Raw genomic sequence first — 13,715 nt, forward strand, 5'->3', positions numbered from 1 at the left:
TAAATTTAAGTTGGAACATCTCCGCATTCTGCTTAAGGAGGTATTATCCACTCTGGATGATTGTGACAAGTTGGTCATCCCAGAGAAACTATGTAAAATGGACAAGTTCCTAGAGGTGCCGGGGCTCCCAGAAGCTTTTCCTATACCCAAGCGGGTGGCGGACATTGTTAATAAAGAATGGGAAAGGCCCGGTATTCCTTTCGTCCCTCCCCCCATATTTAAAAAATTGTTTCCTATGGTCGACCCCAGAAAGGACTTATGGCAGACAGTCCCCAAGGTCGAGGGAGCGGTTTCCACTTTAAACAAACGCACCACTATACCCATAGAGGATAGTTGTGCTTTCAAAGATCCTATGGATAAAAAATTAGAGGTTTGCTTAAAAAGATGTTTGTTCAGCAAGGTTACCTTCTACAACCTATTTCATGCATTGTCCCTGTCGCTACAGCCGCATGTTTCTGGTTTGATGATCTGATAAAGGCGGTCGATAGTGATTCTCCTCCTTTGGAGGAGATTATGGACAGAATCAATGCTCTCAAATTGGCTAATTCTTTCACCCTAGACGCCACTTTGCAATTGGCTAGGTTAGCGGCTAAGAATTCTGGGTTTGCTATTGTGGCGCGCAGAGCGCTTTGGTTGAAATCTTGGTCGGCTGATGCGTCTTCCAAGAACAAGCTACTTAACATTCCTTTCAAGGGGAAAACGCTGTTTGGCCCTGACTTGAAAGAGATTATCTCTGATATCACTGGGGGTAAGGGCCACGCCCTTCCTCAGGATCGGCCTTTCAAGGCCAAAAATAAACCTAATTTTCGTCCCTTTCGTAGAAACGGACCAGCCCAAGGTGCTACGTCCTCTAAGCAAGAGGGTAATACTTCTCAAGCCAAGCCAGCTTGGAGACCAATGCAAGGCTGGAACAAGGGAAAGCAGGCCAAGAAACCTGCCACTGCTACCAAGACAGCATGAAATGTTGGCCCCCGATCCGGGACCGGATCTGGTGGGGGGCAGACTCTCTCTCTTCGCTCAGGCTTGGGCAAGAGATGTTCTGGATCCTTGGGCGCTAGAAATAGTCTCCCAAGGTTATCTTCTGGAATTCAAGGGACTTCCCCCAAGGGGGAGGTTCCACAGGTCTCAGTTGTCTTCAGACCACATAAAAAGACAGGCATTCTTACATTGTGTAGAAGACCTGTTAAAAATGGGAGTGATTCATCCTGTTCCATTAAGAGAACAAGGGATGGGGTTCTACTCCAATCTGTTCATAGTTCCCAAAAAAGAGGGAACGTTCAGACCAATCTTAGATCTCAAGATCTTAAACAAGTTTCTCAAGGTTCCATCGTTCAAGATGGAAACCATTCGAACTATTCTTCCTTCCATCCAGGAAGGTCAATTCATGACCACGGTGGATTTAAAGGATGCGTATCTACATATTCCTATCCACAAGGAACATCATCGGTTCCTAAGGTTCGCATTCCTGGACAAACATTACCAGTTCGTGGCGCTTACTTTCGGATTGGCCACTGCTCCAAGGATTTTCACAAAGGTACTAGGGTCCCTTCTAGCTGTGCTAAGACCAAGGGGCATTGCTGTAGTACCTTACTTGGACGACATTCTGATTCAAGCGTCGTCCCTTCTTCAAGCAAAGGCTCACACGGACATTGTCCTGGCCTTTCTCAGATCTCACGGATGGAAAGTGAACGTGGAAAAGAGTTCTCTATCCCCGTCAACAAGGGTTCCCTTCTTGGGAACAATAATAGACTCCTTAGAAATGAGGATTTTTCTGACAGAGGCCAGAAAAACAAAACTTCTAGACTCTTGTCGGATACTTCATTCCGTTCCTCTTCCTTCCATAGCTCAGTGCATGGAAGTGATCGGGTTGATGGTAGCGGCAATGGACATAGTTCCTTTTGCGCGCATTCATCTAAGACCATTACAACTGTGCATGCTCAGTCAGTGGAATGGGGACTATACAGACTTGTCTCCGAAGATACAAGTAAATCAGAGGACCAGAGATTCACTCCGTTGGTGGCTGTCCCTGGACAACCTGTCACAAGGGATGACATTCCGCAGACCAGAGTGGGTCATTGTCACGATCGACGCCAGTCTGATGGGCTGGGGCGCGGTCTGGGGATCCCTGAAAGCTCAGGGTCTTTGGTCTCGGGAAGAATCTCTTCTACAGATAAACATTCTGGAACTGAGAGCGATATTCAATGCTCTCAAGGCTTGGCCTCAGCTAGCGAGGGCCAAGTTCATACGGTTTCAATCAGACAACATGACAACTGTTGCGTACATCAACCATCAGGGGGGAACAAGGAGTTCCCTAGCGATGGAAGAAGTGACCAAAATCATTCTATGGGCGGAGTCTCACTCCTGCCACCTGTCTGCTATCCACATCCCAGGAGTGGAAAATTGGGAAGCGGACTTTCTGAGTCGTCAGACATTGCATCCGGGGGAGTGGGAACTCCATCCGGAAATCTTTGCCCAAGTCACTCAGCTGTGGGGCATTCCAGACATGGATCTGATGGCCTCTCGTCAGAACTTCAAGGTTCCTTGCTACGGGTCCAGATCCAGGGATCCCAAGGCGGCTCTAGTGGATGCACTAGTAGCACCTTGGACCTTCAAACTAGCTTATGTGTTCCCGCCGTTTCCTCTCATCCCCAGGCTGGTAGCCAGGATCAATCAGGAGAGGGCGTCGGTGATCTTGATAGCTCCTGCGTGGCCACGCAGGACTTGGTATGCAGATCTGGTGAATATGTCATCGGCTCCACCTTGGAAGCTACCTTTGAGACGAGACCTTCTTGTTCAGGGTCCGTTCGAACATCCGAATCTGGTTTCACTCCAGCTGACTGCTTGGAGATTGAACGCTTGATTTTATCGAAGCGAGGGTTCTCAGATTCTGTTATCGATACTCTTGTTCAGGCCAGAAAGCCTGTAACTAGAAAGATTTACCACAAAATTTGGAAAAAATATATCTGTTGGTGTGAATCTAAAGGATTCCCTTGGGACATTTCTGCCTTGTCGGTGTTACTTCACAAAAAACTGGCTGCTGTGCCAGATGTTCAAGCCTTTGTTCAGGCTCTGGTTAGAATTAAGCCTGTTTACAAACCTTTGACTCCTCCTTGGAGTCTCAATTTAGTTCTTTCAGTTCTTCAGGGGGTTCCGTTTGAACCCTTGCATTCCGTTGATATTAAGTTATTATCTTGGAAAGTTTTGTTTTTAGTTGCAATTTCTTCTGCCAGAAGAGTTTCAGAATTATCTGCTCTGCAGTGTTCTCCTCCTTATCTGGTGTTTCATGCAGATAAGGTGGTTTTACGTACTAAACCTGGTTTTCTTCCAAAAGTTGTTTCTAACAAAAACATTAACCAGGAGATTATCGTACCTTCTCTGTGTCCGAAACCAGTTTCAAAGAAGGAACGTCTGTTGCACAATTTGGATGTTGTTCGCGCTCTAAAATTCTATTTAGATGCTACAAAGGATTTTAGACAAACATCTTCCTTGTTTGTTGTTTATTCCGGTAAAAGGAGAGGTCAAAAAGCAACTTCTACCTCTCTCTCTTTTTGGATTAAAAGCATCATCAGATTGGCTTACGAGACTGCCGGACGGCAGCCTCCCGAAAGAATCACAGCTCATTCCACTAGGGCTGTGGCTTCCACATGGGCCTTCAAGAACGAGGCTTCTGTTGATCAGATATGTAGGGCAGCGACTTGGTCTTCACTGCACACTTTTACCAAATTTTACAAGTTTGATACTTTTGCTTCTTCTGAGGCTATTTTTGGGAGAAAGGTTTTGCAAGCCGTGGTGCCTTCCATTTAGGTGACCTGATTTGCTCCCTCCCTTCATCCGTGTCCTAAAGCTTTGGTATTGGTTCCCACAAGTAAGGATGACGCCGTGGACCGGACACACCTATGTTGGAGAAAACAGAATTTATGTTTACCTGATAAATTACTTTCTCCAACGGTGTGTCCGGTCCACGGCCCGCCCTGGTTTTTTTTTAATCAGGTCTGATAATTTATTTTCTTTAACTACAGTCACCACGGTACCATATGGTTTCTCCTATGCAAATATTCCTCCTTAACGTCGGTCGAATGACTGGGGTAGGCGGAGCCTAGGAGGGATCATGTGACCAGCTTTGCTGGGCTCTTTGCCATTTCCTGTTGGGGAAGAGAATATCCCACAAGTAAGGATGACGCCGTGGACCGGACACACCGTTGGAGAAAGTAATTTATCAGGTAAACATAAATTCTGTTTTCCAGTTCCTCTTTTTGTATGCTTTTTTACTCCCTTTTTCTTATCACCCCACTTCTTGGCTATTCGTTAAACTGAATTGTGGGTGTGGTGAGGGGTGTATTTATAGGCATTTTGAGGTTTGGGAAACTTTGACCCTCCTGGTAGGATTGTATATACCATACATCACTAGCTCATGGACTCTTGCCAATATGAAATAAATGAATTTATCAGGTAAGTTCTTACATAAATTATGTGTTTTTGTTTTTTTTGTTCTTCAAAGTAAACCAATTGTTTCTCTTGATTACTTATCCATTATAAATGAGTGATACATGGCTTGCATATGTCCATTAATTAAATACATATATTGAATAGTTGTCTACTTTATCAGTAAGAGAAGCTGCATTTTCATCTGCTAACTGGTTATTGTGCTGCTGCTATTGTAGGTGATACATGACTGTCGCCGGATGGCTGATTTTCTGTCCCACCAGTATAGGGTTGCCCTCAACAATGTGTTTGACACTCAGGTTGGTAACTTCATAGTGTGTGTGTATAAGTGTATTTCTGGTTGCTTGAGAGTCACTATTAAAAATAGCTCTAACTAGTTCTATAACCCAGATTCCCAGAACGTCTCAATCTCTTGCTGAAAACAATGTGTTTATTCAGGATATACACTTGTATTTTATCCTGAATAAACGCATTGTTTTCAGCAATAGATTGAGCCGTTCTGGGAATTTGTGATTGAGCATCTTTGTGGATCCTCCCACTGGTCTGCCTTGCCAGTCGGTAGTGTCACTCCTGGTCCGGAAGTAAAGTACTCGTTCTACAGAGGGATACATGACAGAGGGATACTGTACCAAGAAGTTAAAGCCGCTGTGAAATAGCCCGTCCTGATTGCCAAGCTGATGTTTTCTAATGAGTGTGATGAAGGGTTAGTGTAGCAGATAAGTGTCTATTGCTCTGTTTACCGCAGCTCCTGTTGTTTAAAGGGATCCGGACGGTTTCTTTAGCACATTTATGCTCTGCATGTTTCCTTTTTTCTTTTTTAAGACACGATGAGTCCACGGATCATCTTAATTACTAATGGGATATTCACCTCCTGGTCAGCAGGAGGAGGCAAAGAGCACCACAGCAGAGCTGTTAAATAGCTCCTCCCTCCCCTCCCACTCCAGTCATTCTCTTTGCCTACGTTAGTGATAGGATGAGGTAAAGTGAGGTGTAAGATTAGATTCTTCAATCAAGAGTTTATTATTTTTAAAGTGGTGCCAGAGTGTGCTGCTTTGTTCTAGGGTGTAGCCTTAGTCCATATCAGTCTCTTCAGTAGAGCTTTTGGTGACTTTAGAGCAATGGGAACTTGTGGGACATAATTCTCACTGCGCCTCCCGTATATTTGTGCTGCCCTAATCCTGATGGCTTAAGCAAGATTACTCAGGCTTTATCTTTCTCCACAGGGCTATGGGAGGGAGAGGACCTCCTAAACCTGCTGAGCTGCCCTGCTGTTGGGCAGAATACAAAGGTAAGTGCTAACTTTTTTTATTCTGGGTCTGAAGAAACAAGGAGGATTCAGGACCAGTGTTCCCTCTAAGAACAGTTTTGTGTGCAGCCCAGCAGTGAAACAGTTAACAAGAGAACCATACCTTGCCATCTGCATTGTGCAGTGTTTGCTAATTGCAGGGTGTGGTTACCTTATTAACTGTTTCACTGCTGGGCCGCACACAAAACTGGCCTTAGAGGGAACACTGTTCAGGACAGAGGAAATATAGCACTTTACTGGGACATGTATCTCCTATATATGTATGTTAAGGAGGATTCTGTGACAGCATGGTAATGGCAGGCACTTGGGCTGAGGAGAGTTGCTTTTCTGGGGGCATTTGAACCGGACTGGATTCAATAGGGTTTAGGGAATATGTCCAATAGACAGAGAGGGCTAATCTGTTTGATGTATAGGTTTTGACATGTAATTCACTCTTATACCTTCATCGGTATTACTATTGCACCAGGTTCACAAAGAAGGGCTCAGTTAGCTCCCGGTAGTCGGTCTCTAAGAATAATTATGGCGACCGGGAGAGCGTGTATGGTTACGCCCACGAAGGGCATAGTTATGTTTGGAGCCGTTTTTTCTCAGTGGTGTGCAATTGCATTCTCTAGAATTTACTATTCTGACCTGTGTGTTTTCACGCCCACGATGGGCGGAGCTATGTTTGGGGCCAACTAGGCTGCACTAGCTTTATCGGAAGGTAGAGTGGTGTTTGCTTGTTAACGCAGTAAACTTCTCTTCTGTGGGTCTGGATAGCGCTACAACTGCGCTCCGGATCTGTTTTGTGACATGAAGTTCTAAGGGGGAACGAGCATTAGGGCACCTCGGCAAGATTTCACGGAGGTTAAGTCGGTTCTCAATATTGCGTGCTAATCTAAGCATTTTTTCTGCACAAAAATAAAAAGTTTGTGTTTTAAAATCTATGGTATTTTGTCAATCTTTATTAAAGAATTTCAGTTTTTTATTTGTGTAATCCATCCTTTGTGTTTTAGGATGAAACAAGTGTACACAAAAATTAGTTACTTTTTGAATTTAAAGAGACAGTAACGTTTTTTATGTGTCAAATTTTAATAAAAAATTTCCCTCTTACTGAACTTTCTCCTTATAAGGCTTTTTTGCTGTTTGGGAGTCTCTTGACTATGGTCAATTTATGCCACATTTTTTCCTATAGTGTCCCACTAAATGTTATGGCCCACATGCAGTGCTCTGCGCATCCTATATATCTCCACTTGGAGTTACTTGACATTTCATACATTATAGGTTTTACCACAAAGTAGAAAACATTACTTTAGGATTTATTCTCAATCATTTCTGTCTGGACAGTTAGCTCAGCATGCTAAGGCGCTATGGCTGAGCTCGGTAGTAACCCAAGGGTTACAGGTTTAATCCCCGGGGTTGTCCACCCAGCTTCTCATCCTCCTCCTTTTGGGTGCTTAGCGGCGCTTTACAAGTACACAATACATACATACATACATACAGTACTTGTAATGTCTGATTATTTATCATATTGATTGATTCAGTAGTTACTATCCCGAATGCCTCTTCCTTGTTTCCTGAAGGGAAGATACTTCTGGAATAACTGGGAGAGAATTCTCAGAATCAGATGGAATAATATCTTTATTTGATTCTGAGGTTGTTTTCTCCAACATTGGTGTGTCCGGTCCACGGCGTCATCCTTACTTGGGGGAATATCTCTTCCCCAACAGGAAATGGCAAAGAGTCCCAGCAAAGCTGGCCATATAGTCCCTCCTAGGCTCCGCCCACCCCAGTCATTCTCTTTGCCGTTGCACAGGCAACATCTCCACGGAGATGGTTAAGAGTATGTGGTGTTTAGTTGTAGTTTTTTTATTCTACTATCAAGAGTTTGTTATTTTAAAATAGTGCTGGTATGTACTATTTACTCTGAAACAGAAAAAGATGAAGAATTCTGTTTGTGAGAGGAAGATGATTTTAGCAGACAGTAACTAAAATCGTTTGCTGTTTCCACATAGGACTGTTGAGATGAAGTAACTTCAGTTGGGGGAAACAGTTAGCAGACTTTTCTGCTTAAGGTATGACTAGCCATATTTCTAACAAGACTGTGTAATGCTGGAAGGCTGTCATTTCCCCTCATGGGGACCGGTAAGCCATTTTCTTAGTCTCAAACAGAATAAAGGGCTTAATATGGGCTATAAAACTGGTAGACACTTTTATGGGCAAAATCGATTGCTTTATTTGGGCATTTTATACATGTTTATGCTGGTAATTCACACTTATAAACTTGGGGAACGTTTTTTAACGCCAGGCACTGTGTTAGACACCTTTTCCAGTCAGGAAGGGCCTTCCCAGTTGTAGGCTGAGCCTCATTTTCGCGCCATTACTGCGCAGTTACTTTTGAGAGCAAGACATGCAGATGCATGTGTGAGGATCTGAAAGTAGTTGGAAAAGTTCCTAGAAGGCTTCATTTGGTATCGTATTCCCCCCTGGGTTTGGTAAAGTCGCAGCAAAGGCTGTAGCTGGGACTGTAGAGGGGTTAAAACTGTAACCGTCTCCGGTTTCGTTATTTTAAGGGTTAAAGCTCTGAAAATTGGTGTGCAATACTTTGAATGCTTTAAGACACAGTGGTGAAAATTTGGTAAATTTTGAACAATTCCTTCATATTTTTTCACATATTCAGTAATAAAGTGTGCTCTGTTTAAAATTTAAAGAGACAGTAACGGTTTTGTTTTAAAACGTTTTTTCTCCAACATAGGTGTGTCCGGTCCACGGCGTCATCCTTACTTGTGGGATATTCTCCTCCCCAACAGGAAATGGCAAAGAGCCCAGCAAAGCTGGTCACATGATCCCTCCTAGGCTCCACCTACCCCAGTCATTCTCTTTGCCGTTGTACAGGCAACATCTCCACGGAGATGGCTTAGAGTTTTTTTAGTGTTTAACTGTAGTTTTTATTATTCAATCAAGAGTTTGTTATTTTGAAATAGTGCTGGTATGTACTATTTACTCAGAAACAGAAAAGAGATGAAGATTTCTGTTTGTATGAGGAAAATGATTTTAGCAACCGTAACTAAAATCCATGGCTGTTCCACACAGGACTGTTGAGAGCAATTAACTTCAGTTGGGGGAACAGTGTGCAGTCTCTTGCTGCTTGAGGTATGACACATTCTAACAAGACGATGTAATGCTGGAAGCTGTCATTTTCCCTATGGGATCCGGTAAGCCATGTTTATTACGATGGTAAATAAGGGCTTCACAAGGGCTTATTAAGACTGTAGACTTTTCTGGGCTAAATCGATTCATTATTAACACATATTTAGCCTTGAGGAATCATTTTATCTGGGTATATTGATATTATAATATCGGCAGGCACTGTATTAGACACCTTATTTCTTAGGGGCTTTCCCAAAGCATAAGCAGAGCCTCATTTTCGCGCCGGTGTGGCGCACTTGTTTTTGAGAGGCATGGCATGCAGTCGCATGTGAGAGGAGCTCTGATACTTAGAAAAGACTTTCTGAAGGCGTCATTTGGTATCGTATTCCCCTTTGGGTTTGGTTGGGTCTCAGCAAAGCAGATACCAGGGACTGTGAAGGGGTTAAAGTGTTAAAACGGCTCCGGTTCCGTTATTTTAAGGGTTAAAGCTTCCAAATTTGGTGTGCAATACTTTTAAGGCTTTAAGACACTGTGGTGAAAATTTGGTGAATTTTGTACAATTCCTTCATGTTTTTTCGCAATTGCAGTAATAAAGTGTGTTCAGTTTAAAATTTAAAGTGACAGTAACGGTTTTATTTTAAAACGTTTTTTGTACTTTATTATCAAGTTTATGCCTGTTTAACATGTCTGAACTACCAGATAGACTGTGTTCTGAATGTGGGGAAGCCAGAATTCCTGTTCATTTAAATAAATGTGATTTATGTGATAATGACAATGATGCCCAAGATGATTCCTCAAGTGAGGGGAGTAAGCATGGTACTGCATCATTCCCTCCTTCGTCTACACGAGTCTTGCCCACTCAGGAGGCCCCTAGTACATCTAGCGCGCCAATACTCCTTACTATGCAACAATTAACGGCTGTAATGGATAATTCTGTCAAAAACATTTTAGCCAAAATGAACCCTTGTCAGCGTAAGCGTGGCTGCTCTGTTTTAGTTACTGAAGAGCATGACGACGCTGATATTAATATCTCTGAAGGGCCCCTAACCCAATCTGAGGGGGCCAGGGAGGTTTTGTCTGAGGGAGAAATTACTGATTCAGGGAACATTTCTCAACAGGCTGAACCTGATGTAATTGCATTTAAATTTAAGTTGGAACATCTCCGCATTCTGCTTAAGGAGGTATTATCCACTCTGGATGATTGTGAAAAGTTGGTCATCCCAGAGAAACTATGTAAAATGGACAAGTTCCTAGAGGTGCCGGGGCTCCCAGAAGCTTTTCCTATACCCAAGCGGGTGGCGGACATTGTTAATAAAGAATGGGAAAGGCCCGGTATTCCTTTCGTCCCTCCCCCCATATTTAAAAAATTGTTTCCTATGGTCGACCCCAGAAAGGACTTATGGCAGACAGTCCCCAAGGTCGAGGGAGCGGTTTCTACTTTAAACAAACGCACCACTATACCCATAGAGGATAGTTGTGCTTTCAAAGATCCTATGGATAAAAAATTAGAAGGTTTGCTTAAAAAGATGTTTGTTCAGCAGGGTTACCTTCTACAACCAATTTCATGCATTGTCCCTGTCACTACAGCCGCATGTTTCTGGTTTGATGAGCTGATAAAGGCGCTCGATAGTGATTCTCCTCCTTATGAGGAGATTATGGACAGAATCAATGCTCTCAAATTGGCTAATTCTTTCACCCTAGACGCCACTTTGCAATTGGCTAGGTTAGCGGCTAAGAATTCTGGGTTTGCTATTGTGGCGCGCAGAGCGCTTTGGTTGAAATCTTGGTCGGCTGATGCGTCTTCCAAGAACAAGCTACTAAACATTCCTTTCAAGGGGAAAACGCTGTTTGGCCCTGACTTGAAAGAGATTATCTCTGATATCACTGGGGGTAAGGGCCACGCCCTTCCTCAGGATCGGCCTTTCAAGGCGAAAAATAGACCTAATTTTCGTCCCTTTCGTAAAAACGGACCAGCCCAAAGTGCTACGTCCTCTAAGCAAGAGGGTAATACTTCTCAAGCCAAGCCAGCTTGGAGACCAATGCAAGGCTGGAACAAGGGAAAGCAGACCAAGAAACCTGCCACTGCTACCAAGACAGCATGAAATATTGGCCCCCGATCCGGGACCGGATCTGGTGGGGGGCAGACTCTCTCTCTTCGCTCAGGCTTGGGCAAGAGATGTTCTGGATCCTTGGGCGCTAGAAATAGTCTCCCAGGGTTATCTTCTGGAATTCAAGGGACTTCCCCCAAGGGGGAGGTTCCACAGGTCTCAGTTGTCTTCAGACCACATAAAAAGACAGGCGTTCTTACATTGTGTAGAAGACCTGTTAAAAATGGGAGTGATTCATCCTGTTCCACTAAGAGAACAAGGGATGGGGTTCTACTCCAATCTGTTCATAGTTCCCAAAAAAGAGGGAACGTTCAGACCAATCTTAGATCTCAAGATCTTAAACAAGTTTCTCAAGGTTCCATCGTTCAAGATGGAAACCATTCGAACTATTCTTCCTTCCATCCAGGAAGGTCAATTCATGACCACGGTGGATGTAAAGGATGCGTATCTACATATTCCTATCCACAAGGAACATCATCGGTTCCTAAGGTTCGCATTCCTGGACAAACATTACCAGTTCGTGGTACTAGGGTCCCTTCTAGCGGTGCTAAGACCAAGGGGCATTGCAGTAGTACCTTACCTGGACGACATTCTGATTCAAGCGTCGTCCCTTCCTCAAGCAAAGGCTCACACGGACATCGTCCTGGCCTTTCTCAGATCTCACGGCTGGAAAGTGAACGTGGAAAAGAGTTCTCTATCCCCGTCAACAAGGGTTCCCTTCTTGGGAACAATTATAGACTCCTTAGAAATGAGGATCTTTCTAACAGAGGCCAGAAAAACAAAACTTCTAGACTCTTGTCGGATACTTCATTCCGTTCCTCTTCCTTCCATAGCTCAGTGCATGGAAGTGATCGGGTTGATGGTAGCGGCAATGGACATAGTTCCTTTTGCGCGCATTCATCTAAGACCATTACAACTGTGCATGCTCAGTCAGTGGAATGGGGACTATACAGACTTGTCTCCGAAGATACAAGTAAATCAGAGGACCAGAGACTCACTCCGTTGGTGGCTGTCCCTGGACAATCTGTCACAAGGGATGACGTTCCGCAGACCAGAGTGGGTCATTGTCACGACCGACGCCAGTCTGATGGGCTGGGGCGCGGTCTGGGGATCCCTGAAAGCTCAGGGTCTTTGGTCTCGGGAAGAATCTCTTCTACCGATAAATATTCTGGAGCTGAGAGCGATATTCAATGCTCTCAAGGCTTGGCCTCAGCTAGCGAGGACCAAGTTCATACGGTTTCAATCAGACAACATGACGACTGTTGCGTACATCAACCATCAGGGGGGAACAAGGAGTTCCCTAGCGATGGAAGAAGTGACCAAAATCATTCTATGGGCGGAGTCTCACTCCTGCCACCTGTCTGCTATCCACATCCCAGGAGTGGAAAATTGGGAAGCGGATTTTCTGAGTCGTCAGACATTGCATCCGGGGGAGTGGGAACTCCATCCGGAAATCTTTGCCCAAGTCACCCAGCGGTGGGGCATTCCAGACATGGATCTAATGGCCTCTCGTCAGAACTGCAAAGTTCCTTGCTACGGGTCCAGATCCAGGGATCCCAAGGCGGCTCTAGTGGATGCACTAGTAGCACCTTGGACCTTCAAACTAGCTTATGTGTTCCCGCCGTTTCCTCTCATCCCCAGGCTGGTAGCCAGGATCAATCAGGAGAGGGCGTCGGTGATCTTGATAGCTCCTGCGTGGCCACGCAGGACTTGGTATGCAGATCTGGTGAATATGTCATCGGCTCCACCTTGGAAGCTACCTTTGAGACGAGACCTTCTTGTTCAGGGTCCGTTCGAACATCCGAATCTGGTTTCACTCCAGCTGACTGCTTGGAGATTGAACGCTTGATTCTATCGAAGCGAGGATTCTCAGATTCTGTTATTGATACTCTTGTTCAGGCCAGAAAGCCTGTAACTAGAAAGATTTACCACAAGATTTGGAAAAAATATATCTGTTGGTGTGAATCTAAAGGATTCCCTTGGGACAAGGTTAAGATTCCTAAGATTTTATCCTTCCTTCAAGACGGATTAGAAAAAGGATTATCTGCAAGTTCCCTGAAGGGACAGATTTCTGCCTTGTCTGTGTTACTTCACAAAAAGCTGGCAGCTGTGCCAGATGTTCAAGCTTTTGTTCAGGCTCTGGTTAGAATTAAGCCTGTTTACAAACCTTTGACTCCTCCTTGGAGTCTCAATTTAGTTCTTTCAGTTCTTCAGGGGGTTCCGTTTGAACCCTTACATTCCGTTGATATTAAGTTATTATCTTGGAAAGTTTTGTTTTTAGTTGCAATTTCTTCTGCTAGAAGAGTTTCAGAATTATCTGCTCTGCAGTGTTCTCCTCCTTATCTGGTGTTCCATGCAGATAAGGTGGTTTTACGTACTAAACCTGGTTTTCTTCCAAAAGTTGTTTCTAACAAAAACATTAACCAGGAGATTATCGTACCTTCTCTGTGTCCGAAACCAGTTTCAAAGAAGGAACGTTTGTTGCACAATTTGGATGTTGTTCGCGCTCTAAAATTCTATTTAGATGCTACAAAGGATTTTAGACAAACATCTTCCTTGTTTGTTGTTTATTCCGGTAAAAGGAGAGGTCAAAAAGCAACTTCTACCTCTCTCTCTTTTTGGATTAAAAGCATCATCAGATTGGCTTACGAGTCTGCCGGACGGCAGCCTCCCGAAAGAATCACAGCTCATTCCACTAGGGCTGTGGCTTCCACATGGGCCTTCAAGAA

General features: G+C 44.1%; 1 protein-coding gene across 1 annotated transcript in view; it reads left to right on the forward strand.

The window, feature by feature from the left end:
• Positions 1-13,715, forward strand: part of EXD1 (exonuclease 3'-5' domain containing 1) — a 594,484-nt gene that overhangs the window by 342,591 nt on the left and 238,178 nt on the right. Inside the window, exon 11 of the mRNA XM_053711728.1 lies at positions 4,662-4,742. Within this exon, the coding sequence (XP_053567703.1) occupies positions 4,662-4,742 (81 nt within the window). The remainder of the gene's footprint in view (positions 1-4,661; positions 4,743-13,715) is intronic.

The sequence above is a fragment of the Bombina bombina genome, chromosome 1 (genome assembly GCF_027579735.1).
Source record: "Bombina bombina isolate aBomBom1 chromosome 1, aBomBom1.pri, whole genome shotgun sequence".
NCBI lineage: Eukaryota > Metazoa > Chordata > Amphibia > Anura > Bombinatoridae > Bombina > Bombina bombina.